The sequence below is a fragment of the Pipistrellus kuhlii genome, unplaced genomic scaffold (genome assembly GCF_014108245.1).
Source record: "Pipistrellus kuhlii isolate mPipKuh1 unplaced genomic scaffold, mPipKuh1.p scaffold_m20_p_89, whole genome shotgun sequence".
Classification (NCBI taxonomy): Eukaryota; Metazoa; Chordata; class Mammalia; order Chiroptera; family Vespertilionidae; genus Pipistrellus; species Pipistrellus kuhlii.
In genome coordinates this window covers 823396-850766 of record NW_023425594.1, presented here as the reverse complement: position 1 = coordinate 850766, position 27371 = coordinate 823396, and the positions used below count along the sequence as shown (strand labels likewise).

The window sequence follows — 27371 nt, the reverse complement described above, 5'->3', positions numbered from 1 at the left end:
CAAAACCGAACTCCAGATCCCTCAGTCTGAAGGTCGACGCTCTATCCACTGAGCCAAACCGGTTTCGGCTGGCCATTGATTTTTAGAGAGAGTGGAAGAGAGGGTGAAAAACAGAGAAAACATATTGATTGGCTGTCTCCTAAACACACCCTGACCAGGGCCCGGGCTGGGAAGAAACCTGCAAGCAAGACACATGCCCTTGACTGGAATTGAAACCGGGACCCTTCAGTCTGCAGGCTGAGGTTCTATCCACTGAGCCACACTGGCCAGGGCTGTAGAGAAGACTTTTGATACGGGGTCTCTGTATTTCTGAAGAAGCTGTAGTGCCTACAAAGAAACAGAAAAATATGCTCTAACTGGTTTGGCTCAGTGGATAGAGCATCATCCTGCGGACTGAAGGGTTCCAGGTTCGATTCCCGGTCAAGGGCATGTACCTTGGTTGTGGGCACATCCCCAGTAGGAGGTGAGCAGGAGGCAACTAATAGATGTTTCTCTCTCATTGATGTTTCTAACTCTCTATCCCTCTCTCTTCCTCTCTATAAAAAAAAAAATCAATAAAATAATTTTTTAATAAATAAACAAAAATAGACTGTGAAAGAACACTGTGTGGGAGGCAGAGCTTGCACTGTCAAGATAATGAGAATGATTCCTGGGGCAGGTCTTAACAGGGGACAAGCTTTGTCCACGCCTGCCCTGACCAAACTTTCTCCTTCAGCAGAACCAAAGCCGGAGATCCACCCATGTCCCTCCTGCTCTGTGGCCTTCTCCAGTCAGACATTCCTCAGCCAACATGTGAAACGCTATCACCCCTGGGAGGCTCTGCCAGGAGCATCTGCAGGACAACACCTCCAGTCAGAGGAACCCGGCTCAGAGCCTCAGGATCAGCAGCAGCAGCAGCATACTGGTACACATGACTGCAATGACAAAGCTGAAGGTCAAGAGGCCAGAGGAAGGTCCAAACCTCTGCTTAAAAGTATCAGAAAGAGGAGAATTTTAAGGGCCTCTTTCAAACCTCCCCACAGACAAACGGGGAGCTCCAGTGAGCATGAGAGAGTAATGGAGGAACAGCCCAGCACAGGCCAGAACTTGAATCTAAAGAACCCAGGGAAATTATCTGTGGGAGTAAGAATGTCAAAAATTGTAACAATCAAGCATGGAGGGTGTGGGCAAGGCTTTAATGAAGGGTCACATATCAACACAGACCAGAGGACACACTCAGGGGAGAAGCCCTGTGTGTGCAGGGAGTGTGGGCGAGGCTTTAGAGATAAGTCAACTCTCATCAGACACCAGAGGACACACTCAGGGGAGAAGCCCTATGTGTGCAGGGAGTGTGGGCGAGGCTTTACACAGAAGGCACATCTCATCACACACCAGAGGACACACTCAGGGGAGAAGCCCTATGTGTGCAGGGAGTGTGGGCGAGGCTTTACAGTGAAGTCATCTCTCATCACACACCAGAGGACACACTCAGGGGAGAAGCCCTATGTGTGCAGGGAGTGTGGGCGAGGCTTTACACAGAAGGCACATCTCATCACACACCAGAGGACACACTCAGGGGAGAAGCCCTATGTGTGCAGGGAGTGTGGGCGAGGCTTTAGAGATAAGTCACATCTCATCACACACCAGAGGACACACTCAGGGGAGAAGCCCTATGTGTGCAGGGAGTGTGGGCGAGGCTTTACAGATAAGTCATCTCTCATCAAACACCAGAGGACACACTCAGGGGAGAAGCCCTATGTGTGCAGGGAGTGTGGGCGAGGCTTTACAGTGAAGTCATCTCTCATCACACACCAGAGGACACACTCAGGGGAGAAGCCCTATGTGTGCAGGGAGTGTGGGCGAGGCTTTACAGATAAGTCATCTCTCATCAAACACCAGAGGACACACTCAGGGGAGAAGCCCTATGTGTGCAGGGAGTGTGGGCGAGGCTTTACAGTGAAGTCATCTCTCATCACACACCAGAGGACACACTCAGGGGAGAAGCCCTATGTGTGCAGGGAGTGTGGGCGAGGCTTTACAGTGAAGTCATCTCTCATCACACACCAGAGGACACACTCAGGGGAGAAGCCCTATGTGTGCAGGGAGTGTGGGCGAGGCTTTACAGTGAAGTCATCTCTCATCAAACACCAGAGGACACACTCAGGGGAGAAGCCCGGGGTTTGCAGGGAGGGTGAGTGAGTCATTAGCCCTAAATTGCAATCCAGCAGCCGCAGGAGAGTGTAGGCACCAAGTACCTCATATCCCAGCTCTGAGGGGGCTTCAGAGGAAGTTGGGGGCCCCTTTCCCTCCCCAGGAGCGTAGTTAGTACAGAAGTAACGGGTCAAACAAATCCTCCACTGTCGTGACGAGAGGCAGTAGACAAGCAGTTCTGTAAGTGTTCTGGGATGTCAGCACCAATGTCCCCATGGAGCTCTGGTCTGGTTTTAATAAAGTTTGTGTCCAGACAAACCTGAAGCCTGTGTCCCCCATTATCACTGGAAGCAGAGTTCCAGGGGGCCACAGAGAACCCCCAGCCACAGAAACTCAACCTGGGAAGGCGAAGGTGGAAATCTGGTCAGTCCAGTGAGGTTCCTGCCAGGGAGAGGGATTGAGACAGACTCACCAGGAACGGGAATAGCCCCCCACCCCAACCCTTGGCTTCTCCTGCTCCTCTCCGATTCCTCCAGCCTCTGTAGCCTCTGAAAGACAGAGAGGGCGTGTGTGTGTGTGTGTGTGTGTGTGTGTGTGTGTGAGTGTGTGTGTGTGTATACAGTGTGTGTGTGTGTGTGTGCGCGCGCAGTGTGTGTATGTGTGTGTGTGTGTGCATGTGTGTTTGTGTGTGTATACAGTGTGTGCGTGCAGTGTGTGTATGTGTGCACGTGTGTGTGCACGTGTGGGGGTGCATGTGTGGGGGTGCATGTGTGTGTACAGTGTGTGTACAGTGTGTGTGCAGTGTGTGTGTGCACGTGTGTGTGCACGTATGTGTGTGTGTGCATGCGTGTGTGTGTGGGGTGTGTGTGTGTGTGTGTGTGTGTGTGCCCTCGTGCCCGTGCACGCACTGGTGCTGCCTCAGTCTGGGCACTGCTCGCCCTCACCCTCTTGCTGCCTCTCCTGTGGGGCACAGCATGTGGGCGCCAGGTCTGTCCACAAGGGTTAGAGTCTCAGCTCTGCTCTCACAACTGTGTGGCCCAAAGTAAGACCCCTGGTCTCTGTGCCTCTTTCCAACCTGTAAATGGGAGGGGGGTGACCCAGCCTTGGTGTGTCCCTCGGATTGGTCAGCACCGCGCCTCTGGCACAGGGAGGCTAGAACGCGGGTCTCGGTGAACAGCGTCTGCCAGGCCTTGAGGTGGACACGGGGCGGGGGGAGCCAGGTCAGAGCTGAGCAGCCCCACTGCTCTCTGCACGGACTGGGCTGCCTGAGCAGAAGGCGGGGTCAGACATGTGCCCCCACACACACAGGCCACCCTCCCACTGAGCCTGGGCAGCGGCCCTGAGAGTGACCAGGACACAAGCCCTCGCCACCCTGCCGAGAACTGGGTGCACCTCGCCTCACGGTGTGCGAAGCCCACCTCAGCAGGTGCCTTGTGCTGGCCTGTTCCTGGGTCTGCGGGTACAACCCCCTGACCGGTCTGAAATCCTCAGTTACACGTTTCCACGAGGAGTCAATGGGCCACGGACCCGCATGAGCAGAGCAGGCAGCCAGTGTAGGTCGTTCCTGCCACCGGTTCACAGGTAACGTCCACCGAGGCCAGGAGCATACACCCTCGCGGGCCCATGGGGGGGTCCAGCGAGACTCGGGGAACAAGAAAGCATCTGCCTGGGGAGGTGAGGGGGTGGTGCACAGCAATCAGAGAACCCGCTTTTCTTACAACAGAGCAGACGTCAATGCAGGGCACAGGCACAAGCAGGGAGAACCTGTCACCCCTCTCCTGACCAAGGGACCCAGCACAGCACCCTGCTCCCCGAGGAGGGTTCCTGAAGGGCCACCCAAACCCACGACCTGACACATGACCTTCCCTCTCCCGCACGGCAGGTGTGGCTCCGTGGTTGACCTATGACCTAGGAGGTCAGGGTTCAATTCCTGCTCAGGGCAGATGCACAGATTGTGGGCTTGACCCCCAGAGTGGGGCCTACAGGAGGCAAATCAATGATTCTTACATTGATGTTTCTCTCTCTCTCCTGTCCTCTTGGAAATCGATAAAAACAGATTAAAAAAAATAAATAAATAAATAAATAAAAGACCTTTCCCTCCCTGTGACCAGGCTTGAGAAGAGTTTAAATAAACTAGGTGATTTCAATCATAAGCATCCATTATTCTTTTCTCCTTCTCATGCTTTTTTAAAGGAAGGAAGGAAGGAAGGAAGGAAAGAAGGAAGGAAGGAAGGAAGGAAGGAAGGAAGGAAGGAAGGAAGGAAGGAAGCTGTGTATCTTCGGTTTTGTTTTCCTTCCCTGTGCAGCCCATCCCCCTCCCCCAGAGAAAACACCATGAATGTTCCATGTTCTGTGGCTTCCAAAATGGGCTTGGGGAGGGCAGATCCTAGTGTCGCTGGGTGAGAAGCTGGGACTGAGATACAGGTGCTGCTCACTCCCCCCACCAGCACTGGCCTGTTCTCTCCCCTCCCTCCAGCAGCAACCCCCCTCCCCGGTGTGGCGCCTGCCTCCACGGTGCTCCACCTCGTCTCCAGGCCCTGGAGGGTCCCTCCTTCACGCAGGGCTGACCTGGGCTGTGAAATGCCGAGCGGCTCCCAGAGCGACGGCACAGAAAGGCACTTTGCCTCAGCCTTGCTCACAGGGTCTCAGGGCCCCTGGAGCAGGGAGCTGGGGGGTGGCCCCTCCGGCCCAGCTGGCAGCTGCTGGACTGAGCTCTGGTCCCGACAGGCAGCTGTCATGGTCATGGTCCAGGTAACCCTGCTGCCTCCAGGCCACCCCAGCGACACCTGGTGGCCCCCCAGCTCCTGCACCTGACGCTGTGCGGCCCTCGATGGGCAGGTCACAGTCTCATCAGCCACCGAGGCGACAGGCCGGCCTGGCTAGCTGCCTCCATCACTCCCACACACACTCTGAGACCCCAGGGCTGCCTCAGGTGCTGCCTGCGCCACCTGCTTTCCCTCAGCTCTTCTGCCCCCAGGAAAGGGCAGGCCAGCTTGGGCAGGTGAGGGGGGGTCACTCGCCAGAACCTTCAGCCAAGAACCCAGACCCGCTGACTGCCCTCCACAGCCAGGTCACATGAGCCTGGACTGAAACTTGGCAAATTTGTCTTGAATCCTAGACCTGCCTGGCTTCTGGCTGAGCTGCGCTCCCCCTGCATTGAGTGTCTGACCCCCTGGTGGTCAGTGTGTGTCATAGTGACTGGTCATTCGGTCAATTTGCATATTATCTTTTTACTAGAGGCCTGTGCACAAAATTTGTGCACGGGGGCAGGGAGGTGTCCCTCAGCCCAGTTTGCACCCTCTCCAATCTGGGACCCCATCAAGGGATGTCAAACTGCCCATTTAGGCCCAATCCCACCATCTCACAATCCAGAGCTGCTGTGTCTGCCTGCCAGCATGATCCCCCAAACCACTCCCATGCTAGCAAAATTGATGTCTAACTGCTCCCCTGCCAGCCTGTTTGCCTCTAACTTCCCTCCTCTGCCGGTCTGATCACCCCTAACTGCCCTCCCCCTGCAGGATTGATCGCCTCCAACTGCCCTTGCTTGCAGGCATGGTCCCTCCCAACTGTCCTCCCCTGATGGCCTGGTTCCTCCCAAATCCCTCCCTGCTGGCCATCTTGTGGTGGCCATTTTATGTCCACATGCGGGCAGGATCTTTGTCCACATGGGGGCAGCCATCTTATGTGTTGAAGTGATAGTCAATCTGCATATTACTCTTTTATTAGGATAGAGGCCTGGAGCTGAGCCAAGCCTCCTGCTTGCTATGGGGCTTCTCCGTCTGGGTCCCACGTCAGACTCCAACACGGTTTCACATTCCTCGGCACACGTGTCGGCAATGAGCTCCAGGGCTTCACTCAGTTAGATGTTGTATCCATTTTCAGGGTCAGAAAAAAAATATCCAGGATTGATGTAAAAGTACCTTAATGAATCAAACATGTAAGCAGCCTCTTACCCTGATCATGTTAGGTTCGGAGAAAAGGAAAACATGCTGACCTTTGCACTATCTTTTGTTGTTGTACACAGAGTGTGACTACGTAAAAGGGTAGCAGTCTCTCTCCCCTGGACGCATGCTCCCTAGTCTGCGTTCAGGGTGTACATGTCCATATTAACATTCAACTTACCTTGTATCACACCATTTACTGGAAAGTGGAAGTTTTTGTAAGTACTTTGAGATCTGAAGTTATGGCTGCCAGTTGAAAGAAAGACCTGGCAGGACTCAGCTCGCCTGAGCTCCATCCGTGACGGGCGTGATCGGCTCTGCCACGTCTCCAGTCTGCTGGCCCTCTGAGGGGCCCAGCCAGCCGTGAGGGGGAGGGGCCTGTCAGTGTCCTGAGCCCACAGTCAACCAGCAGTGACGGGTCCCTTTGTGTGCTCTGCACTAGCAGGGCCGGACTCCCTCTGGATCCCCCCCAACATGCGCATGTGCACGCACACACACACACACACACACACAAGCACACACACACATATGTGTGTGCTCACACATATGTGCACACACACACACCTCAGGAGTAAACCCCAGGACCTGAAACCCCACGGAACTTCATCATGAGCTTCCCTCACCTCCAGAGGGGGCCAGAGGGTGAGGAAAAGCTGGATGGAGCCTGAGGGGTCCAGCCCTGCATTCAGCACACAGGTCAGGTTGGCCTGCGGAGGGCACCCCTGAAGACTGCCTGAGGCCGGGCACACCGACAGCTGGTGCCAACCCTGCGTCCATGGGGTGACCTCGCTGCTCCAGGCGCACCTGGGGGCTGAGACCGAGTCACTCAGCTCAGCCAAGCACTGTGCCCGTGAGCGGCAGCACAGAAGCCCTGAGGGCACCGCTCGGCGAGGCTCCCTGCGGCAGGTGGGGCCCGGGATGTCTGGCTGTGGTCCCTCATTGCCCAGCAGGCGCTTGCCCAACACCCACACAGGGACGAGGCCACGTCTCTGGTCTGTGTCACCTGGGACTGAAAGCGGCCCGACCTCGAAGGAAACAGCAAACACTGGTCGTCGCTCAGGAAATGGCCAGCAAACACTGGTCGTCAGGTCAGGATGCAGCAGCCGGTCAGCAAGGAGCCCACCCCACAGCCAGGCACCCACCCCACAGACAGACACCCACCCCACAGACAGACATCCAACCCACAGCCAGGCACCCACCCCACAGCCAGTCACCCGCCCCACAGACAGACACCCACCCCACAGCCAGGCACCCTGGGCCCCACAGACAGACACCCCCCCCACAGACAGACACCCCCCCCACAGACAGACACCCACCCCAAAGACAGACACCCACCCCACAGCCAAAGACATCTCCTGAAGGCGTCCACACCCTGACCCCAGGAGCCTAAGAATAAACAACCTTCAGCGGCAGAGGCACTGCGGTGTGACTGGGTTTATCCTGGATGGGGGTTATCCTGGTTCATCCCAATGGGCCCTCAACATGGTCCCCGGGTCCTTGTGAGAGGAGGCAGGTCTGGTTCAGAGCCTCCAGCGCAGCCAGACCTGCCGAAAGCTTGATGTTCGCCCCGAAAAACCCACTTCAGATTCTGGACCTCAGACTCTTAAGACAGTCGTCCTCAGCCTTCCTAATGCCACCACCTTTTATTACGGTTCCTCGTGTGGTGGGGACCCCCCAACCATAAAATTATTTTCGTTGCTACTTCAAAACTGTCATTTTGCTACGTAATGTAAATATCTTAGGCGACCCCTGTGAAAGGGTCAATCAGCCCCCAAAGGGGTCCTGACCCGCAGGCTGAGAACCGCTGCTCTCGGACTTTTAGCACTAAGGTGCAGGGATATGCGACAGCGGCCACAGGAAACTCACTCACACGGGAGGGAAACTCCCCGGTTCCTGCCACCCTGTGGGGTCCGGGGATAGGGGAGGAAGGTGGTTCTCGGCAGAGCAGCCAGAATGAGTCCCTAGGAACCAAGTCAGACCCGGTCAGCTCTGCTCAGAGCCCGCCTGCCCCCACCTCTCCGAGGAAGAGCCACAGCTGCACCAGCCTCCCTGAGGGCATCAAAGCCTCCTCCTCTGTTACATCCTGACTCAGGCCTCTGCTCCTGTGGCTCCTCTGGCCCAGAGCTGGGGCCCTTCCCTCTGACCTGAATAGCTTGTTCCCTCTCCTGCATATCTCTGCTCAGAGGCACCCTACCCGCCTGTTTCCTCGTTCTTCTGTCACACGCTGCCTGAGGACTGGAGCCTGTCTGCAGAGCTCTCTGCTGCGTCCCCAGGCCCGGGAATCGTGGCTTACTGAGCCTTATCCCCTTTGCATCCTGAACACTGTGAGAGTAACAACTGCCTGGCTGGTGTGGCTCAGTGGATAGTCTTCGGAGTGAAGGGTCCTGGGTTCGATTCCAGTCGGGGGGCACATGCATGCGTTGCAGGCTGGATCTATGGGGGGGGGGGGCAGCCGATTAATGATTCTCTCTCATCATTGATGTTTCTCCCTCCCTCCCTTCCTCTCTGAAATTAGTAAGAAAAAATATTTATTTATTTATTTATTTATTTATTTATTTATTTATTTATTTATTTTTAAAGAGGGAAGAAGGTGGCACCTGATCTAAACAGTAGAACTGGTTTTGAAGGAGTGCCCTGTGGAAATCAGGAACAGGTGCCTGATGGGCTGTTTGGGGCGTGGCTATGGCACCGGGACCCCTGGCTGCACCTGCTTGAAGGAGGCACCACCCTCGGCCCTGGAGCCAAAGGCAGGGAGTGTGGGTGGTCATGCAAGGCTCCTGCGTGCAAGGCCCCTGCTTCCGAACCGCTCGCACCCATCCTTCTCCCTCCGACAACCAAGCCTTCTCCTGCTCAATCACAATTTTAATTTAATTCACCCATTCATCCTTTTATTCTCTTGCTCACACACTATATAAGTTCCCAGGCCAGCCGCCCTGCGTCTCTCGAGACTACATTTCCCAGAAGGCCGCGGGGCCGCTCTGCTCCGATTGGTCCAGAAGCGCGGGTCCGCTCAGCGGCTTCTCCCCTCCCCTTCCCGCGACTGGAGCCGTGAGAAAGGCCGCCCCCGCCCTCACCTCCCGGCAGCGACGGGGGCCGGCGGGACTGCGGCCCTTCCCCATGTCCTGCCTCACAGCACGGCTCCCCGGAGGCGACTGAGCCTAGCCTCCATCTTGCCGTTGGAGGTAGAAGGTTGCCGGGCAACTGCAAGACTTGCAGGAGACCGCGAACTGCGCGCTTCTCTTGTCGCTCTGTCACTCGGGCTGCTGGGAAATGTAGTTCGGTGATGAGGCCGCTCCAAGTAGAGTACAGAGGCTGTCGCGGCCCCAGGCTGGCTTCCTCACATCTTCCCTGCTGTCTGGTCCGTCTGTCTTTCCATCCTCCTCCTACTTCTTTACCTTCCTGCCTCTGTCACAACGTCTTCTCGTTCCCTCTGTCTGTTCCCCATCCCGGAGAACTGGTTCCCTTCAGTCAGCATATAATTTTCAAAACAGGTAAAACGGGGCGCGCTTTCCCCCCTTCGGCTTCCCCCAGGCATGTGGCCTTTTCCTTTCTCTCTCCTAGGCTCCTAGGAACCTTCTTGTGCTTCTGTAACGTGTTTCCTGACCTTAGGCAGCCAGCTGGAGGACCTATTGCTTCCATAACTTTGTCAATAAAGTTTGTCTAGTAATAATAATAATTAAAAAAATAAAGGTGAGTGGTCTCAAATATAGGTTTGCTTAACAGAAGGCACTAGGATGACAGAGGTGGTTCCAGAAAAATGGGAGCGAAGGAACAAGAGAGAGGGTTAAAGATCAAAATATTAAATAAAAACACAGTGGAGCCTGAACGGGTTTGGCTCAGTGGGTAGAGCATTGGCCTGTGGACTGAAAGGTCCTGGGTTTGATTCCCATCAAGGGCACATGCCCGGGTTGGGGGCTTGATCCTCTCTCTCATCATGGATGTTGCTCTCTCTCCCTTTCCCTCTTCCTTCCTCTCTGAAATCAATAAAAATATATTTTTTAAATTGCAGTCGGATTAGTGCCCTAGAGGGCAGCCGGTGGCCTGCGGTGTGTCGTGTCCTGCTTCGTGTCTTACAGAGTGACACAAACCCTGGCTTCTCTTTTCTCAGGACAGGAAGCATTTGCATCCTATTCACCTTTGCAACGTAGCTTCTACCTTCACAGCGTCTGGGCTCTGATCAAAGTAGCTGAAAACAGCAGGAGCCACACAGGCTCCCAGTCATCTGTTCTCTTTGTCAAGTTTTGGGTATTTTTCCTCACAAGTCTCCCTCCAACTTTCTCTCATTGCTGTCACCTTCTCTGAGTCTCTGAAAACTCAGTCATCTTACTGTGCCTCTGTTTCTGTCTCCTTCTCCCACCTAGTGTCCTCCTGCATCCGTGTCTGTCCCTTGTCTCTCCTTGTCTGCATTTCTGGTCCCTGTGAATCTACCCCCTCTCCCTCTGTCCCTCCTCTCCCTTCCACCCCTCACTGCTCCCCCTCCCTGTGGCTAATTATTCTGGCACACCGGCCTCCCAGGGCCTGAGTCCCCGGCCGATGACTTCTTACCACATCCTCTAGGTCTCCGCTGTCTTCTGTCTGTCCACAGACTGGAGTCTCCCACCTGGCAAACCCTGGGTCTCTCCCTGCCCTGAGTCAGTCACTCCTCATCCTCCCCGCTCTCCTCCCCTCGCCCCCACCCTCTTTATCCCAGTCCCCTCCCTACGCCCTCATCCCCTTTACCCATAGCTTTTCTGACGCCCCGGGATTGCGCTGGACCAGAGTCGGCTCCACTAGTTACCATGGACACGCAGGGACGCCTACCGCCAGCCAATACAAACGACCGTCATCGCGATGCGCACGCGCGCGCAGGGAGGGCCCGTCTGACTACAACTCCCAGAAAGCTCCGGGCCCAACCTCTCCTCTCCCTGCGGGTGTGCGGGAGGTGCTCCTCCCCAAAGCTCCGCAGGGGTTGCCATGGAGACCCAGGCTGATGCTGTCTTAGCGAGGGCCGTGATTGGTGCAGAACACGGGCCGCAGAGGACCGAGAGGGCGGGCGTGGGAGGCGTGCGCGGTGGGAAAGGCAGCGCTGCTGTCAGCTGCCCCCTGAGAAGCTTGCGCACCTCGCCGGGGGCCCCGACGCCTGGATCAGAGGCGGGGAGCGCGGGAAGAGGCGGCCCGGAGTGTGATCTGATCGTTGGAAATAACGCTACCCCGAGGAACAGGGTGGAAACAGAGGCGAGGGCTGGGGAAGGGCCAGGAGGCGATGGGACTGCTGCGTAGCTTCCTGGGAGACATAGTCCAGCTGGGGGGGCAGCCTGCGAGCGCGCATGCTCAGGAGAGCGGGCGCGGCCGCTGAGCGCGGAGGTGAGGGCGGGGTCCTCTCCACAAGGCTTGGGCGGGGACGGGGGACGGTGCGGACCATGGATTCCGGCTGCCCCTGCGGGACCTGGAATGCAGGACAGGGACCTGGGCACTCCCTGCTGCTGAGCCCGGCGCTGTCGCCCGAGGCCCGTCAGTCACAGCATTGCCAAGGCGACGGAAAACGGGCGCCCCGCCCCCGGTTGCCAGCGGTGCCTGGACTTGCGGAGTTCCCTAAAGCGGAAGTTGCCCGCTAAGGCTTCTGGGAAATGTAGTTCAGGAATCTACGCACAGTCGTGCTGGCTGGGCGGTAGTCCAACTTTCTCCCATGGTTTTGGGGTTGACCTGGGACCTGGAGGGGCGGAGGGTTGGCTCAGGCGGCCTCCGAAATCGGATCCACGCCCTGAATGAACAGATTCCTTCACAAAGCCCGCGCCTAACAGCTGCAGGAGCAGCGGAGGGCACAGAGAGCGGTGGTCGTCTTTATTTGCAGGTGACAGATTCATTGAGACACGGAGACCTGCCAAGGTTACCTGGCAAAGAGGCGAGGCCAGTCTCCGGTCCAGTGGTCGCAGGCTGGTGTGGGCCCCTGGGAGCTCCCCTCTCACCTCCCGGGTCCACCTGCCGGGAACCTGAGGACACCATGATGTGCACAGTGTGATAAGCAGGGCCCAGAGGATGGAGCTGAATTGGGGGAGGATGCCACCTGGGGGCTGAGCCACACGGGTGACTGCGTGACTGCACAGGTGCCGGGGGCGACAGGTGGAGGGAGACTGCCCTGTGGAAACAAGGTGGAACCAAGATGGCACGGGAATGTTCTGAGACTGGGTGGAGGAGTGGGTGGTGCAATGATGGGCTGGTGTAGGGCAGCGGTAGTGGGGCTGATGCCCAGGTGGTGGGTGCTGGTGACATTCGCCTATAAGAGAGAGAGCTACAGGGCAGGGATGAGGGGATGTACAGAGAGAGCAGGTTTAGGGCAGAGAAGAGGTGACTTCTGAGCCTAACCATTCTTTGGAGCTGGGGGTGACCAGAGATTCTGCAGACCCAGCTAGAGAGGCCAGGGCTGGTGGCCCCACCCTGTGAGTCACTGTCCTATCATCCTTCCCCCAGGCAGGACGGAGGGTGGCACAGCACAACATGCACTCGATAAGCTTTCACTCCACTGTCATTGCAGCAGCCCCATCACCTCCACCCCCGGGGTCAATAGCCTGGAGCCCAGGCCATCTTTCCGATGAGGCCGGTGGCACTGTCCTCCTCCGGGCGCACAGCCTGGAAAGACGAGAAGCCCATCGTGGTGAAGCTGGAGGACTCTGAGGAGGAGGTGGAGGAGGAGGAGGCGGCCTCCCCTTGGGACCCCGGCCCAGAGGCTGCCCGCTGGGGTTTCTGGCACTTCCATTACGAGGCGACAGCAGGTCCCCGAGAGGCCCTGGCCCGGCTCCGGAAGCTGTGCCGCCGGTGGCTGCGGCCCGAGGTGCACTCCAAGGAGCAGATGCTGGAGGCGCTGGTGCTGGAGCAGTTCCTGGGCGCACTGCCACCCGAGGTCCAGGCCCGAGTGCGAGGGCAGCAGCCAGGCAGCCCCGAGGAGGCCGTGGCCCTGGTCGAGGGGCTGTGCTGGGAGTCAGGACCCCGGAGATGGGTGAGTCGTTTGCCCTGAACAGAGGTCAAAGGTCAGGGTTAACTGGGGAATGCCATGCTCAGGTAGACACGTCCCAAATGGTCTAAAAATGGTCGCCTGCAGCGGGTCCTATACAAGGGTCACGGACACAGGTTGGGATGCCAGGGGGCGGGTGTCAACACAGGACACCCCTGCACACTCCCCGGGGGATGGGTTCCCTGAAGGGCCTAGTCAGTCCAGACCTTGAAGCCCTGCATTGGGGTCTCCCTGCCTCGGCCCCTAATAAGAGGGGGCATCTCACCAGGTCACAGTCCGGGTGCAGGGACAGGAGGTGCTATCAGAGAAGGTGGAGCCCTCCAACTTCCAGTCCCTCCCGCAAACCAAGCCTCAGACTACACAACCTGGGCCTGAGACAACCCTGGGGACCACACGGAGGTCACCACCGAGACTTCAGGTGAAAAAGGAGCCTGAGGTCACAGAGGACCCAGGTGAGGACAGGAAAGGTAGGCAGGGCCCAAGGCCCACCTGGAAGGACCTGGGAGCTTAGCCCGGACATCCTGAAGCCTATGGGGCCGTCACCTAATGGATGGGCCACCCCAGCACGGCCCCTCCCCCCCCAGCCAGCTGTCATAGTTGTTCCCATGCCCTCCCCTGGCAGGGACAAGCTGCCGGGGTTTCACATGTGGGAGGCATGCGGGGTTCCCTCACAAGGCGACCCATTGAGGGACGTCAGCCGGTCACTGAGGAGGCCACAGCAGGCTGGGGGTATGCGGGTGCAGATGAGGGAGCACCCCAAAGTGCTGGGGCCTGACCCTCCCTTGCACACCTCCTGAGCAGGTGCCACAGCTGACCACCCACTGCCCCACTCCTGTGCGGTCCTTGTGCAGCCCCTCTCCCACCATCTGTACGCCCAGCTCCCACAGGCCTGCAGGGTGCAGGGCACAGACCTGAGCCACCTCCGGCCACAGCTCCTCCAAGCTGGGCCCCTGGAGCCGCCCTGCAACCAGCTATCACCCCACTGGATCCCAGTACCTGGCTTCCACTGGGGGGAGTCCTGGGGGGAACCTCGGGACACCTAGGCCCATCCCTCCTCTCCAGAGCTTCTGGATCCTGAGGCTCTGGTCAACCCCCAGGCGGCCGCTTCCACGCTCCTGCCTGAGGCCCAGGTGAGCCCAGCTGGAGCCGGGGGCGGGGGGTAGGTCCCTCCCTGGGCCGCGCAGGGAAGATGAGCAGTGACTGCTGGTTTCAGGACTGTGGGACGTCGCTGGACCAGGCCTCTCTCCACAGCAAGCCTGGGCCTGCGGGTACCCCCCCGGAGGGAACCTGGGGCCCTGTGGGAAGAGGCAGCTGGGGGCAACCCCTCACCAGGTAAGACGGGGCACGGTGTGGGTGGGGCCTCTGCGTGGGCAGAAACCCATCTGCCTATCCCATTCCTAGACCTGCTCCCCCTCGCCCCGGACCATCCCTCTTAGCACCAACCTTCAGCATCCCCCAGCCTCAAAGCCCCGCTCTCTGCTGACCTCACGCCCCTCCTCCAGCTGCTTCCCCCACCCAGCGACACCTCCAAGACCTGAGCCTGTGCCCCAAGCCCACACCTCCCAGCTCTGGCACCCAGTGGCCCAATAGGGAGGATCAGGACAGGTTAGCAGTCAGGGCGGGCGGGCGGGCAAAAGAGGCCTGGACAGTGCGGATCGAGCAGCCTGGGCCACTCAGCCCCAGGCTGGACATCACCGGGTCCTGGTCTCTTTTCCTTCCCATGTTCTCACAGACATGCTTCCATCCCGTGTTCTCACACAGACCTTGCTCTGAACGCTGGTGAGACTTAAGTCATGTTCTGAGACACACCTGTCTAACACTCCCCATCACACAGAAGCCTGCCTGGATTAAGAACCCATTTTATTAATGCTCTCATACATTTTGTCACACTGTTGGTGACAAAAATCAGCCACTTAAAAAGCACTTTCAATCGTGGGACCCTGGCTGAAATGGCTTCTTGGATCTCCTTCTCATTGTTTCGTTCCGACTCTAATGTTCTTACCTTCTCGCTCGGAAGTGTTCATCCCTTTCTCTGTCTTCGGTCATTCACAAGTTCTTCCATTTTATCTCCCAGACCCCTGTGGATCTGCCAGCAAAGTTTTAATTCCCAGGAGCGGTTCATTCCCTGAACACTCATTTTTTTTTTTTTTAATATATTTTATTGGTTTTTCATAGAGATGAAGAGAGAGGGATAGAAAGTTAGAAACATCGATGAGATAGAATCATCTGTCAGCTGCCTCTTGCACACCCCCTATTGGGGATGTGCCCGCAACCAAGGTACATGCCTTTTGCCTGGAATCGAACCCGGGACCTTTCAGTCCGCAGGCCGACGCTCTATCCACTGAGTCAAACTGGTCCCGGTGAACACTCATTTTTAGAGCCACTTCCTCTTGTCCTTATAGTTACAGTGTCTTTCCTTATTTCTGAGAATAGCAGTAACTGGTTTTAAGTTTTCTTCTCCCAATATGGTCTATGTTTCTCCAAGTTGTCTGCTTGTGTTTAAGCCCTACCTGGTGTGGCTCAGCGGATAGTGCATCAGCCTATGAACTGAAGGGTCCCAGGTTCAATTCAGTTCAAGGGCACATGGAGGGCTGTGGGCTCGATCCCCAGTAAAGGGTGTGCAGGAGGCAGCTGATCAGTGGTACTTTCTCATCATTGATGTTTCTATCTCTCTCCCTTCCTCTATGAAATAAAAAATTTAAACCCATGGTGGCATCACTCCCCAAGAAGACCCACATCTTGGGGGACATGAGCGCGGGGGAGGGTTTGGGGGGTGTCTGTGGGTGCCAGTGAAGGTTCTGTAGGTTCTTCTGGCTGAACCGTTTGGGGCGCTGGAGCCCTCCCAGGAGGAGCTTCCAGACTTTAGCTGGATCCAGGAGAGGCTGCTGCTCAGCACACAGTGTGACTTCATTTAACCCCTTAACTTCCTCTGTTGGTCTCCTACCTCAACCCAGCCTTTTGCCAAGATGGGAGGAGACCCACAATCCAGACAACAGTGCCCGCTGTCCGCTCAGCGCTCTGTGCAGAGTGAGCCTAGTGCTGGTCCGAGCTTTGCCCTAACCCTGCTTCTAACACTGTCTCCCTGACCTGCGTGGCACCCCTAACACCGCACGGCCAGATGTACCTGGTACCTCTGCCTCCTCAACTGTTTGAATCTTTGGGGTAAAACAGGCTGGTTTTGTTTGTGTCCCCTGCTGACTGTTCACCTTGGCCAGCCTCTGCAGGCATCTGCCCATCAGCTCTCCAGAGCAGGAAAGGTCAGGGGCTTCCTTTACTCTTCATCTTTGGGGGTTTTATTCCTGAAAAGAAAAACAAAAGAATTTCATTGTTGTCTTACTGTTGCTTCAGGATGGAGCAAATTTAAATAGTTTTCCACTCATCCCCACCTGCGATGTTATCAGTAAGGATCCTAACTCCTCCTTTTTCCATAATATCTGTTTCACAGACGCTGGCCCCTCTAGAGGCTTTGGAAATAGTTTCGTTTCCTTCCCAGACTGGTTAGCGAGCTCCGTTTGCTGGGCCGAGTCCTCCCACTAGTCGCACGGTTGACAGCTTGCCCTTCTGGCTGTAGGAGCTTGCTTGTCCCTGAACTTAGGGTCGTCCTGGGTGAGGGGCTGCCCCAGGGCCCATCAAAACCCTGCCATGAGGTTCATCTAGGCCCCGGGCCACTCAGGGTGCTCCCTCTGCAGCCCAGGTCTGTGGGTGGCCTAGGCTGACCGCCCCCCTTACCCTCAGCCACCTGGGCCTCCCCACCAGGGCTCCCGGCTGCTCCTCGTGCACCTCCAGTGGAGGCTTTTTGTGTACCAGCATTCCCATCATGAGAATATTCTGAGTAATGCACCTGTTAGAAAACTCAAAAGGCGGGGGAGTCCTCGGTGAATGCCCCTCCTGTCACACAGCCCCGCTCCCCGCAGCCAGCATTACGTGAGTCCTTCCGGAGTGTAAATACACCAGCAAACACCCTCCAATGCCTGCTCCACCCCTGGCACCGGAGCAGCCAGGCCTCACTGTGCGCACACACTGTGTCCATCAGGCCCCTGCTGACATTGGGTCACTTTTCAGTGACGGACTGAGAAACCACATATGTAGGTCCCTTCACGGACACATACACACACACACAGAGACACAAAAGGGAGGACCAAAGTGCGGGAAACGTGCGGTTCGGTGCATCTTGCAACACCGGCTTCCCTCATGTCCACCAGCAGCACACACCGCTGCCCGGGTCTGCCTGAGGGTGTGGAAGCTCTAAGCCAGAAGGGACTACGCGTGTTTTGTGGGTGGAAGTGCTAGTCAAGCTTCCTTTCCTGTTTGCATCCTTTGCCCACATGGATCAGGCTGTGGGTCTTTCTTGTCCATTTATTAGAATTCTTCGACTAATTTGACCTTGGCCTCTGCAGAGTTTCTGTTTCTCATTGGTTATTTTTTACTCTTAAGTAACTTTGGCTGTGCACAGCTTATCTGCTCTTATGTGACGTAGCTGCCTTTTGAGAACTTGAGATTTTCCCGCCATTGAAGCCACTGTTAGGCGGTCTCCTTGATCTCACTTGCTCTGGCTTCCTCTTCTCCCGCCCTCCTTGCCCTGCTTCTCAGGAGCCTTTGTCACCAGCTTTTCATCCAGCACCAACTGCTGCGGAGCTCAGTGTGGCTGGGGCTGCTCCTGTTCTTCAGACACCTCTCCACCCCACCCTGTCAGGTCTCATGCAGGCACCTCACAGCCCCCACGTTCAGGTTTCCATGGAGCTGGGCCCCACGCCTGCACCCACAGCCTGCATTTCTCACTGTCCCTCAGGGGCCGGTCAGACCCGCCGGCTCTGTGCTTTGGGGAGGGCACTCGCCCACCCTGACAGCTGGCCTTGGTTAACACCCCTTCTAGAAAGGCGATGTTTGCAAACTGAGTAAGACCCGGAAAGCTTGTCTGGCTTCTCAGTTTTCCTCCTCAAGCAAGATCCGTGCCCTTGTCACTCCCTGCCGCTCTGGCCCTGTCTGCCTCCGTGGTCAGCAGGGAGCCTCCAGCTCACACTGTGCACCGGGCTGGGTGCTCGGGCACAGGGGACTGTCTCGCACTGGATCCCCTTGTGCAATGCAGGGCTTGTGCACCAGATGGACGGCGGCTCTGCTGGCCCGGGCACTGCGAGCCCCCACCGCCCCGTCCCCTGGGGCCGCAGTGCGGCCGGCCTCCCACAAAGTGGCTCCTCGCACGAGCCCGGGCTCCCGGGAGGTGAGCAGGAGCGCCCGGACAAGGATCCCCACCAGGGAGCGGGCCCCATCATGGCCACTGCCCGCTGGCCAGGCCCCCGGGGTCGGAGCCGGGGCCGAGGCTGTGCCAACGCGGGCGGCGGGGCAGTGCGAGGCGGCCGCTGCGACGTGTGCGGGAAGGCCTTCAGCCAGCGCAGCAACCTGCTGCGGCACCAGAAGATACACACGGGCGAGCGGCCGTTTGTCTGCGGGGACTGCGGCCAGGGCTTCGTGCGCAGCGCGCGCCTGGAGGAGCACCGGCGGGTGCACACGGGCGAGCAGCCCTTCTCCTGCCCCGAGTGCGGCCAGCGCTTCTCGCAGGCGTCCGGGCTCACGCAGCACCTGCGCACCCACACGGGCGAGCGGCCCTTCGCCTGCCCCGAGTGCGGCAAGGCCTTCCGCCAGCGGCCCACGCTCACGCAGCACCTGCGCGTCCACACCGGGGAGAAGCCCTTCGCCTGCGCCGAGTGCGGCCGGCGCTTCGGCCAGAGCACCCGGCTCATCCAGCACCAGCGCGTCCACAGCGCGGAGTAGCGGCGCTCCCGACCCCGTGCCCACCTCGGGCCTGTGCCCACGTGGGGAGGGGACACCCCGGCCTCACAGGGTGGTGAGGCCTCCGCCGCACAGGTGCCAGCGGGCGGCCCCGCAAATGCTCAATAAACAGAAGGAACCTGGGTCTGGGTGTCCACGCACACAATGCCACCCACTGCGCGGCCCTCTCCAACACACACACACCCTTCCCGCTGCGACCCTGCAGTCCCCGAGCGCCGTGACCCCCACCCCCACCCTCCGAGATGATCCTGGCAGCAGCTGCACGTCTGTGGGTGCCTCCTCCATGGCTCGAGATGCCTTCCACGCACACACACACCCGCTGCCCCAGCCAGCTGCCGGAGGACCCCACGGCTGGTTCTCCCCTGCAGCCCAGACACAGCCTGGCATGTCTTTGTCAAACCTTTAACCTGGGAAGACGTCCCTGAGGTGAGAAAGCTGGGTGATTTTATCTGGAAACACAACCTGCGGGACTTTCCCCCAACCCCTATGGCATAGGGCCTATGGGCACAGGGGTCGGTGGCAGGCCCAGGCCAGGTCCCAGCCCCTGGGCTGCACTTCCGCCCTCACTCCTCTCCCGTCCTGTTCTGCCCTCCCTGAGGCTCTGGTCCAGCTTCCCTCGGAGCTTGTGCACGTGCCAAGCGCTGGCTGCCTCCCAGAGGCTGCAGGCCCCTCCGCAGGCAAACCACCGGTGCCCTCTGGGAGGACACAACGGTGACAAAGACCACTTCCAGTCCAGCCTGCTGCCTCAGTTCGGCCATCCCCTCCCGCCCTTCCTGGTCCAGCCCCCATGGCCTCCTTCACCAGAATTTCCTGCGCGGTTGAGTCTAGGCCACGATGTTAGACACCACACTTGTCCAGCTTTGGCCAGTCCAGCGTCACCTCTCCAATAACCTGTGCCCCTGTGCCCAGAGGGGCCTCAGCAACTGGCCAGGCTGGCCAAAAGGTTCCCCGAGACCACGGCTGGAAAAAGATGGCCATCCACCTCATGAGGAGGCCGAAACGACAAAGCAGAGCGGCTAACAAGAACGGAGAGGAAGGGCCAGAGGGAAAGGGCTGAGTGCCTGCAGCCTGAGACCGCCGGCGTGTACCCCAGCGCCTCGCCAGCGATCGGCTCTCTGGGCTCCAGAGGGGACGCCGGGGCTGCGAGGCTGGGCGGCCAGGGGGCTGCAGGGCGCATGTGGGGCGGTGGCGTGGAGGCCGGAAGGAGGGGCAGTTGCTGGGGTCAGCCCACCGGGCCCGGGCGCCAAGGGTACCGGCGCTCATGGGGCAGAGCCTCCGCGGAGGCCGGCGGCAACTCGCTGCGCTGAGGACGGGGAAGCGGTGGACGCCGGTCCGTCCCGGGAGGGGGGCGTCAGGGCCACTGCGCCGAGCTGAGAACCGCGCGCCTGAGATCGGGGGGTCTGCGTCTCCCCAAAAAGGGAAGCCCCGCCAGAGCTGCCCATCCCGGCCCTGCCCTGGCGACCTACCTCCTCACCGGCCGGAAGGTTCCCGCGGTGACGCCGGAAATGGCAGAACCACTCACGCCGCTGCGTCCCGCCCTCCGGAGCATGCGGAGCTGTGATTGGAGGAGAGGCTGAGCCCGCCCACAACGCCCGTGGCGGCGCCGCGGGAACCCCAGACCCACGCTGAGGCGGCCCCGCCCCCCAGCCTTCCCTTATTACACTTAACTGGTACATGTTTAGTTATTTTAGCTCCACCTGAGTCTCCGCGAGCGGATGGTTGGGGTTGGCGATGGGACATGAGGGTGCTCCACCCCGTACCCTCCGGACAACACCCCTGGCCTCACCCCAGGCCCCAGCCCCGGCATCACCAGGCTCCTGTCCGGGTCGAGGGCCTCACTTGACCCCCCACCCCCGCCCCACTTGACCCCCCACCCCCCCCCCGCCCCACCGCGGTCTGCAGTGGGGCCAGGGGGATTGGCCGGACCGCAAGCGATGTGGTCTGCCCCACTTAAAGATGGCGGCGACGCCGTCCCCTGCCAGGATCTGCGAGCGTTCCCGGAAGTGACCGAGGGACGCCCCGCACGAGCGGAAATACTCGAGCCCAGCCGAGGGAACCCGAACTCAGCCCCGTCGCTGACCGACGCTGGGCGGGGACCGCGGCGGCTGCGCAGGCGCACAGCGCAGGCCGGGCGGGAAGAGCCGAAGCGCGGACTGGAGGCGGAAATATCCGAAGTGCTGGGGCGCCCGAGGCCGTTGCGGACCTCCGCGCCGAAGCCGCTGCTGCCGCGGAAGCCGGCCTCCTCCAGGACACGGCCGCCGCCACTGCGGTCGCCACCGCCTCCTTTCACCTCGAGCCGCATCCTCTTCACGGAGGGGGCGAGGGAGCGGACGGGCGGCGCGGCCCTGCGAGCCCGCGTCCGCGGCTGGGCCTGAGAGACCGGAGCGGCGAGGGGGCGGGGGAGCGGCCGGTGGGGGCGGGGCGAGGGGCCGAGGACCGCCGAGTCGGGCCGAGCGCCGCCGAGCGAGGCCGAGGCGCCGGGCCAGGCCGGAGCCGGACTACGGGAGCCGACGCGGGCCGCGCTGTGGGCGCGGAGCGGCGCGGCAGGCCGGACGGGCCGCGGCAGCAGCGGAGGAGGCCGCGGCGGCCGGTCCGAGTGGCGGAGGCGGCGCGGGCAGCGGCGGGGGGCCGGGCGGCCGGGGTCCCGGGCCCCGCGGCGGCGGCGGCGGCGGCAGCAGGATGATCAAGCTGTTCTCGCTGAAGCAGCAGAAGAAGGAGGAGGAGTCGGCGGGCGGCACCAAGGGCAGCAGCAAGAAAGCGTCGGCGGCGCAGCTGCGGATCCAGAAGGGTAGGGGTCGGGAGGTGGGGTGGGGTCGGAAGTCCGGGCTGGGGTGGGACGACGAGGGAGCCGGGAGCGGGGTGGGGTGCTAGCCGGGGGTCGGGGGGCTCCGAGTTGGGGAGGCTGTGGATGGAGCGGGTCGGAGGTCAGGGCCTGGCTTTGCGGGGATGGAGGACCCGAGGTGGGGTAATGCGGTCGCCGGGGTTTCAGAGGTTGGGGGACACCGGATGGGGCATCGAGGATATTCAGAAAGCCAGGCGTTTGGTACTGGGGACTGAGCCCGGGGTCGGGCGGGAACCTGGGTGGCAGGGAGAGTAATGGGCAGGATTTCGTGGGTTATGCCGGGGTCCCTGGGAAGGGAGAGTCCGATGGTGCCGAGGAGGTTTCAGGGCGTGGGGTACGTGTGGTCTGAGTTTGGGTGACAGGTGGAGGAGGAAGGGATGGTGGGTACCAGAGAGAAGCAGACAAGAGTGGTAGAACGTGGGGGAGGCTGGGGACTCACGGGTTTGGGGTGACAGGATGGAGGGTTGGGACGCAGGATTGGTGAAGGGATGACTAGGGTATGAGGGGCAGGGTCCTTGGGTTTGGGTGGCAGATGGGGACTAGCAGAGTCACTAGACAATGGGTCTTGGCTGCAGATCCTGGGGTTTGAGGTAGGTAGAGGCTTTGGGGGAACCCTTGGGAGTGGGGGCTGCTAGGAGCTGGGTTGGGGGGCCCAGCTGTTGAGTAAAGGGATTTGAGACTGTAGGTTAAGAAGCCGCAGATGCAAGGCCACAGGCACCATTGAATTTGCATGTTTGGGGTGTGCTGTGGAGCCAGAAGATCCTGCTTGGAGACTGGGGAGAGGGTTGGGGGTGTGAGGCACAGCCCAGGACACAGCCCCAGGTCCAGGGAGGAGACCATGGGGCCTGCTGAGCACCCTCCCCTCTCCTCCCCTTGCCTCTCTTGGTTCCCCTTCTCTGCATTACAAACCCAGACATAAACGAGCTGAACTTGCCCAAGACCTGTGACATCAGCTTCTCAGACCCCGACGACCTCCTCAACTTCAAGCTGGTGATCTGTCCTGATGAGGTGAGGACACACCCCGCTGGCCGGACACCCAGGCCCTGGCTGGGCCATGGCCCCATCTAAGGAGGGAGACCTGGTTCCCCTGCCAGGCCCCGAGGGATGGCGCTCTGAGGCTTTCCTTCTCTCCCCTCCCAGGGCTTCTACAAGAGTGGGAAGTTTGTGTTCAGTTTTAAGGTGAGTCTCAGGTGGGCCGGGGTGGCCCCTGAGCTGCGGAGGCAACGGCTGAGGCCCAGCCAGACACTGGGGGCCCCTGTCCACCTCCCTCTTTTCCCGGAGCCAGGTGGGCCAGGGTTACCCGCATGACCCCCCCAAGGTGAAGTGTGAGACGATGGTCTATCATCCCAACATTGACCTCGAGGGCAACGTCTGCCTCAACATCCTCAGGTGAAGGCCTGGCCCGCTCCTGCGCTCCCCAGCCCTGCCCGCCAGGCCCCGCCACGGCCTTGCACTGACCCAGTGTCCATCCCTTTCCTCCCCCGTGCTCTGTCCCTGTGTCTCTTCACTTCTGTTTCCTTCCTTGTGGCTTGACCTTGACTTTCTCCCTGGCCTGTGCTACCTCTGCCTGCGCCCTCCCCCATCCTCATAGCCACATTGTCTGTGCCTTGGGCCTGGCCAGTCCTGGCAGGGCCAGTGGCAGCCACCCACCCACCGGCCCCTGAACCTCATGCTCTCTGCCCACAGAGAGGACTGGAAGCCAGTCCTTACGATAAACTCCATAATTTATGGCCTGCAGTATCTCTTCTTGGTGAGTAGGGGTGGTGGGTAGGCCTTGAGAGGTTGGCCCCCTGCCCCTCAGGCCTGTTGACCCCCCCCCCCTCACTCATACTGGCCACAGGAGCCCAACCCCGAAGACCCACTCAACAAGGAAGCTGCTGAGGTCCTGCAGAACAACCGCCGACTGTTCGAGCAGAACGTGCAGCGCTCCATGCGAGGTGGCTACATCGGCTCCACCTACTTTGAGCGCTGCCTGAAATAGGGTGGGCGCACACCCACCCCTGCCAGGGCCACCCGCCCCGGCGTCCCCTGCAAATATTTATTGGGGGCCACAGGTGGGGGGATGGGGGCCGCAGGTGGGGTAATTCCATGCCCTAGCCTTGCCTCCCCTTCCTGTCACCGGCTCCTAGTTATTTTTTTTTTAACCACCACGTGATTACGGTCGGAGCTGCCTCCTCCCGACCCGCTCAGCGATGGGAAATGAATTGGCTTGTCTAGCCCCCTGCTGGGTGCCATACAGCCTCCCACTCTGGGCTCTGGGGTGGGTGGCCAAGGGGACTGGGTGGCTGGGGGCCCGCCACCCCATTCCTCCACCACTGGAGGTCCCACCAGGCTATTAAAGGGGAATGTTACTGCACGGCCTCCGCCTCTTCCTTCTGTGGGGCGGGAGGGGCAGGCGATGTCCAGCTCGGCTCCTGGGGGCTGGGAGGGGCGGGTCCACTCTGTGGTGAGAAGGGGGCGGGACCCGGCTTCCAGTGGCTGTCCGGCCGGTAGGCCAGCTCGGAGAACGTCCGCGCCATCACCCCGCCCCTCTGCTTGGGTAGCCAGCCAGGGGAGGACCCTGCCAGCTGCTGCCCGGTGCTGAGCCGTAAACATCAGGGAGGAGTCCGAGTCCCCTGAGTTAACTGACCCTGCGGTGAGCTGCGTGGTGTGGCGGGAGGTGGGACTGCGGTCCCGCACTGCGGGCGTGGCTCCACCGGGGCGGGCCTGGGCACGCCCTCCGGCCAGTCGCGGGGAAGCGGGCGCTAGTGCGCATGCGCCGGGGCGCCGGCCAGCCTCCGCGCGTGCGTGGTTTTGCCGCCTCCCCGCCTTCCGGGGGTGGGCGGGGCTGCGACGTCAGGTCGTTTAATCCGGAAACGGCGGCGGCGACAGAACCGAGGGGTTGTCGTTGGTGGGCGCTCCCGGGATTCGAGCGAGAGGCTCGTAACCCGGAAGCGGAAGCGGGTTCCCGTCCCAGCTTCGGTGAGTGGCCCCTGCCAGGCCGTGGGTCCCGGGTGGGCGCGTGGGCGGCAAGGTGCGAGGGGCCGCGCCCTTCCCGGGACCCTGGCCTCGCAGTCGGGGCGCCCGTCGCCGTCTTGTTCGCGGGGCGCAGGGCCCCACCCCCGCGATGGTGTACCGAGGCCCCGGCCCCCCAGGTTTATCCGCACCCGGTTCCTTAGCGTCAGGGCCCGACAGGAATGCCCGCACGCTGTCAGCCTGGCCCTCGGGGCCTCCCCCTAGTTTGCTCTCCCGTGAGGACCGCCCACTACTGCCCTGACCCTAGCGGCAGCGGACCCCAGCCGTCCTCCTCCAGGCTCCTCAGGCGCCAGCCCCGCGGGGTCCCCCGGCCTGGAGCGTCCGGGCGCCGATGGAGGGGCTGGCGCCGACGGAGAGGGGCTGGCGCGGGCGCTGTGACCGTCCTCAGCACGGCCTCCGTCCCCTCTGCCCCTGGGGGACCCCCACACTTGGGCTGCGCGCCTTTGGCTTTCTAGTCACGCCTCCTCTCCGTCCCCCTCCTGTCTGGCCCCTCCATCCATGCTGCCTTTCTGGGCCCCCTGCCGCCGCAGCTCGGCTTCCCACCGGCCCCAGGCCCAGGGGCGGTTCCCGCCGCCATGGACCTGTTGTTCGGGCGCCGAAAAACGCCCGAGGAGCTGCTGCGACAGAACCAGCGGGCGCTGAACCGCGCCATGCGGGAGCTGGACCGTGAGCGGCAGAAGCTGGAGACCCAGGAGAAGAAGATCATCGCAGACATCAAGAAGATGGCCAAGCAGGGCCAGATGGTGAGCGCAGGGGGCAGAGGCAGCCGGACAGGATTCCACAGGCAGGTGCTGCCCGGCCAGGGGAGGGAAGAGTGAGCGGGCTGCCTCCCAGGAGGTGATGCCGGAGGCAAACCTTGAGGAATGAAGAGGAAGAGAAAGTGTGATCCGGGCTGCAAATGTCAAATGTGTGCACAGGAAAGGGGAGGGGGAGGCTTGATGGCAGGAGACAGCCTGGAGACACTGACCTGCAGGCTGGACCCTGCCTGAGCGAGTGAGCAGAGCCTTGGGGCCTGAGCAGCTAGGGTGAGGTGGGATATGGGCAAGGCCAGGAAGGGGTTTGGGGTGTCAACAGCTGAGCTTGGAGTTAGTTGAGGGTCAGGCCTGTGGTGAGGTGGAAGGGCAGCAGATTCTTGGGTTAAGGGGAACCTCAGACACAGGGTCAGAAGTGAGAAGCCTAGCCGAAACCAGTTTGGCTCAGTGGATAGAGCGTCGGCCTGCTGACTGAAGGGTTCCGGGTTCGATTCCGGTCAAGGGCATGTGCCTTGGTTGTGGGCATATCCCCAGTAGGTAGGGGGTGTGCAAGAGGCAGCTGATCGATGATTCTCTCTCATCGGTTTCTAACTCTATCCCTCTCTGTAAAAAATCAATAAAAATACATATTTTTTTTAAAGTGAGAAGCCTGGGAGCCGGGCAGTGGCAGGTGGGCGCAGTGGGAGCCTTGGGTCTAGCCACACAGGTCTGGGTTCTCCCCCTCCACCGGGCTCTCTGCCACCTGTGCCCTCAGGACGCTGTGCGCATCATGGCCAAGGACCTGGTGCGCACACGGCGGTACGTGCGCAAGTTCGTGCTGATGCGGGCCAACATCCAGGCTGTGTCCCTCAAGATCCAGACACTCAAGTCCAACAACTCCATGGCGCAAGCCATGAAGGGTGTCACCAAGGCCATGGGCACCATGAACAGACAGGTGGGTCTCTCCCGTCCCCCTCGCTGCCCACCCCGCAGGACCCCGCTCACCCTCCCCCCACCCATTGCAGCTGAAGCTGCCCCAGATCCAGAAGATCATGATGGAGTTTGAGAGGCAGGCAGAGATCATGGACATGAAGGAGGAGATGATGAACGATGCCATCGACGATGCCATGGGGGACGAGGAGGATGAAGAGGAGAGGTTTGCGGACCCAGGTGGGAGGAGGGAGCAGAGGCCTGGCCCTCGGGGGACTGACCGAGTTTTCCTCCCCCAGCGATGCTGTGGTGTCCCAGGTCCTGGATGAGCTGGGACTGAGCCTGACGGATGAACTATCCAGTGAGTGCTTCCAGCCTCGGGCCCTGACCCCACCCCGACCCCCCTCTTGGCATTGCTGCTCACAGGGCTCCCACCCCCTCTCCCTGCAGACCTCCCCTCCACTGGAGGCTCCCTCAGTGTGGCTGCTGGTGGCAAGAAAGCAGAAGCTGCAGCCTCCGCCCTGGTGGATGCCGACGCAGACCTGGAGGAAAGGCTTAAGAACCTGCGGAGGGACTGAGGGCTCCAGGCCCCCGAGGGCACTCTCCCTGTACCCTTCCTGTAATTAATAAAAGATTGGACACTAGTCCCTGCACCTGTGTGACTGGCCCAGAGTGGGCCAGACTGGAGTTGCTTGGGCAGGAGTCACTCGGTATGGCTGCCAAAGAGATGGTGTCAGAGGATTTGGGGGTGTGGTGGGAGGACAAGGATGGACTAACCCCGCCTCCAAACTATCCCCTCAGAGGGGTGGCTCCTGGGAGGAGCGGAGGCCTGTCTGCCAGGTGTACACAGGGCCAACAGGAGCCAAGCCCAGAGATGGTTATAAGCCTCCAGTGTGTGCGCCCTCCCAAACGGGGTGCTCCTGTCACCAGGACTCAGAGAGATGCTCTTCCCACTGTGGACATCGAACAGCTGGGAACAATGGCCCCATCCTACTTGGCCCACCAGA

General features: G+C 60.2%; 5 protein-coding genes across 9 annotated transcripts; all 5 read left to right on the top strand.

Moving 5' to 3' along the window:
- The first annotated feature begins 642 nt into the window (after positions 1-642).
- LOC123651842 (histone-lysine N-methyltransferase PRDM9-like) lies at positions 643-2218 on the top strand. The gene has a single exon (XM_045577373.1). The coding sequence runs from the start codon at positions 643-645 to the stop codon at positions 2176-2178; it is 1536 nt and encodes a 511-aa protein (XP_045433329.1). The 3' UTR covers positions 2179-2218.
- Positions 2219-12624: 10406 nt separating this feature from the next.
- LOC118712404 (myeloid zinc finger 1) lies at positions 12625-14416 on the top strand. Its single transcript, XM_036426080.2, has 4 exons — positions 12625-13044; positions 13328-13526; positions 14122-14189; positions 14273-14416. The coding sequence occupies exons 1-4, from the start codon at positions 12640-12642 to the stop codon at positions 14393-14395; spliced, it is 795 nt and encodes a 264-aa protein (XP_036281973.1). The 5' UTR covers positions 12625-12639; the 3' UTR covers positions 14396-14416.
- Positions 14417-18327: 3911 nt separating this feature from the next.
- LOC123651841 (myeloid zinc finger 1-like) lies at positions 18328-20698 on the top strand. Its single transcript, XM_045577372.1, has one exon. The coding sequence runs from the start codon at positions 18328-18330 to the stop codon at positions 18826-18828; it is 501 nt and encodes a 166-aa protein (XP_045433328.1). The 3' UTR covers positions 18829-20698.
- Positions 20699-21268: 570 nt separating this feature from the next.
- On the top strand, positions 21269-27008 carry CHMP2A (charged multivesicular body protein 2A). 4 transcript variants are annotated; one of them, XM_036426077.2, is made up of 7 exons: positions 21269-21520; positions 24550-24649; positions 25234-25446; positions 26210-26389; positions 26460-26590; positions 26664-26725; positions 26815-27008. In XM_036426077.2, exons 3-7 carry the CDS (start codon positions 25279-25281, stop codon positions 26940-26942), a joined length of 669 nt encoding a protein of 222 aa, XP_036281970.1. In that variant the 5' UTR covers positions 21269-21520; positions 24550-24649; positions 25234-25278; the 3' UTR covers positions 26943-27008. The 4 variants fall into 4 exon arrangements, with proteins under 4 accessions (XP_036281970.1, XP_036281968.1, XP_036281969.1 ...); XM_036426075.2 differs by lacking the exon at positions 21269-21520 and having other exon boundaries at positions 24550-24646; positions 25235-25446; XM_036426076.2 differs by lacking the exon at positions 21269-21520 and having other exon boundaries at positions 25262-25446.
- UBE2M (ubiquitin conjugating enzyme E2 M) lies at positions 21486-24044 on the top strand. Of its 2 annotated transcripts, none has more exons than XM_036426083.2 (6): positions 21486-21634; positions 22602-22696; positions 22829-22867; positions 22974-23077; positions 23375-23438; positions 23529-24044. In XM_036426083.2, the coding sequence occupies exons 1-6, from the start codon at positions 21526-21528 to the stop codon at positions 23667-23669; spliced, it is 552 nt and encodes a 183-aa protein (XP_036281976.1). In that variant the 5' UTR covers positions 21486-21525; the 3' UTR covers positions 23670-24044. The 2 variants fall into 2 exon arrangements, with proteins under 2 accessions (XP_036281976.1, XP_045433355.1); XM_045577399.1 differs by having other exon boundaries at positions 23272-23438; positions 23529-23569.
- Positions 27009-27371: the final 363 nt, after the last annotated feature.

Coding starts and splice junctions, on each gene's coding strand:
- LOC123651842 (XM_045577373.1), top strand. CDS start 643: ATGATTCCTGGGGCAGGTCTTAACAGGGGACAAGCTTTGTCCACGCCT.
- LOC118712404 (XM_036426080.2), top strand. CDS start 12,640: ATGAGGCCGGTGGCACTGTCCTCCTCCGGGCGCACAGCCTGGAAAGAC. Junction 13,045..13,327: donor AGTCAGGACCCCGGAGATGG/GTGAGTCGTTTG, acceptor GCATCTCACCAG/GTCACAGTCCGGGTGCAGGG. Junction 14,190..14,272: donor CGCTCCTGCCTGAGGCCCAG/GTGAGCCCAGCT, acceptor TGCTGGTTTCAG/GACTGTGGGACGTCGCTGGA.
- LOC123651841 (XM_045577372.1), top strand. CDS start 18,328: ATGGCCACTGCCCGCTGGCCAGGCCCCCGGGGTCGGAGCCGGGGCCGA.
- UBE2M (XM_045577399.1), top strand. CDS start 21,526: ATGATCAAGCTGTTCTCGCTGAAGCAGCAGAAGAAGGAGGAGGAGTCG. Junction 22,868..22,973: donor AGTTTGTGTTCAGTTTTAAG/GTGAGTCTCAGG, acceptor TCCCGGAGCCAG/GTGGGCCAGGGTTACCCGCA. Junction 23,439..23,528: donor GCCTGCAGTATCTCTTCTTG/GTGAGTAGGGGT, acceptor TACTGGCCACAG/GAGCCCAACCCCGAAGACCC.
- CHMP2A (XM_036426077.2), top strand. CDS start 25,279: ATGGACCTGTTGTTCGGGCGCCGAAAAACGCCCGAGGAGCTGCTGCGA. Junction 25,447..26,209: donor TGGCCAAGCAGGGCCAGATG/GTGAGCGCAGGG, acceptor CTGTGCCCTCAG/GACGCTGTGCGCATCATGGC. Junction 26,726..26,814: donor CCTGACGGATGAACTATCCA/GTGAGTGCTTCC, acceptor CTCTCCCTGCAG/ACCTCCCCTCCACTGGAGGC.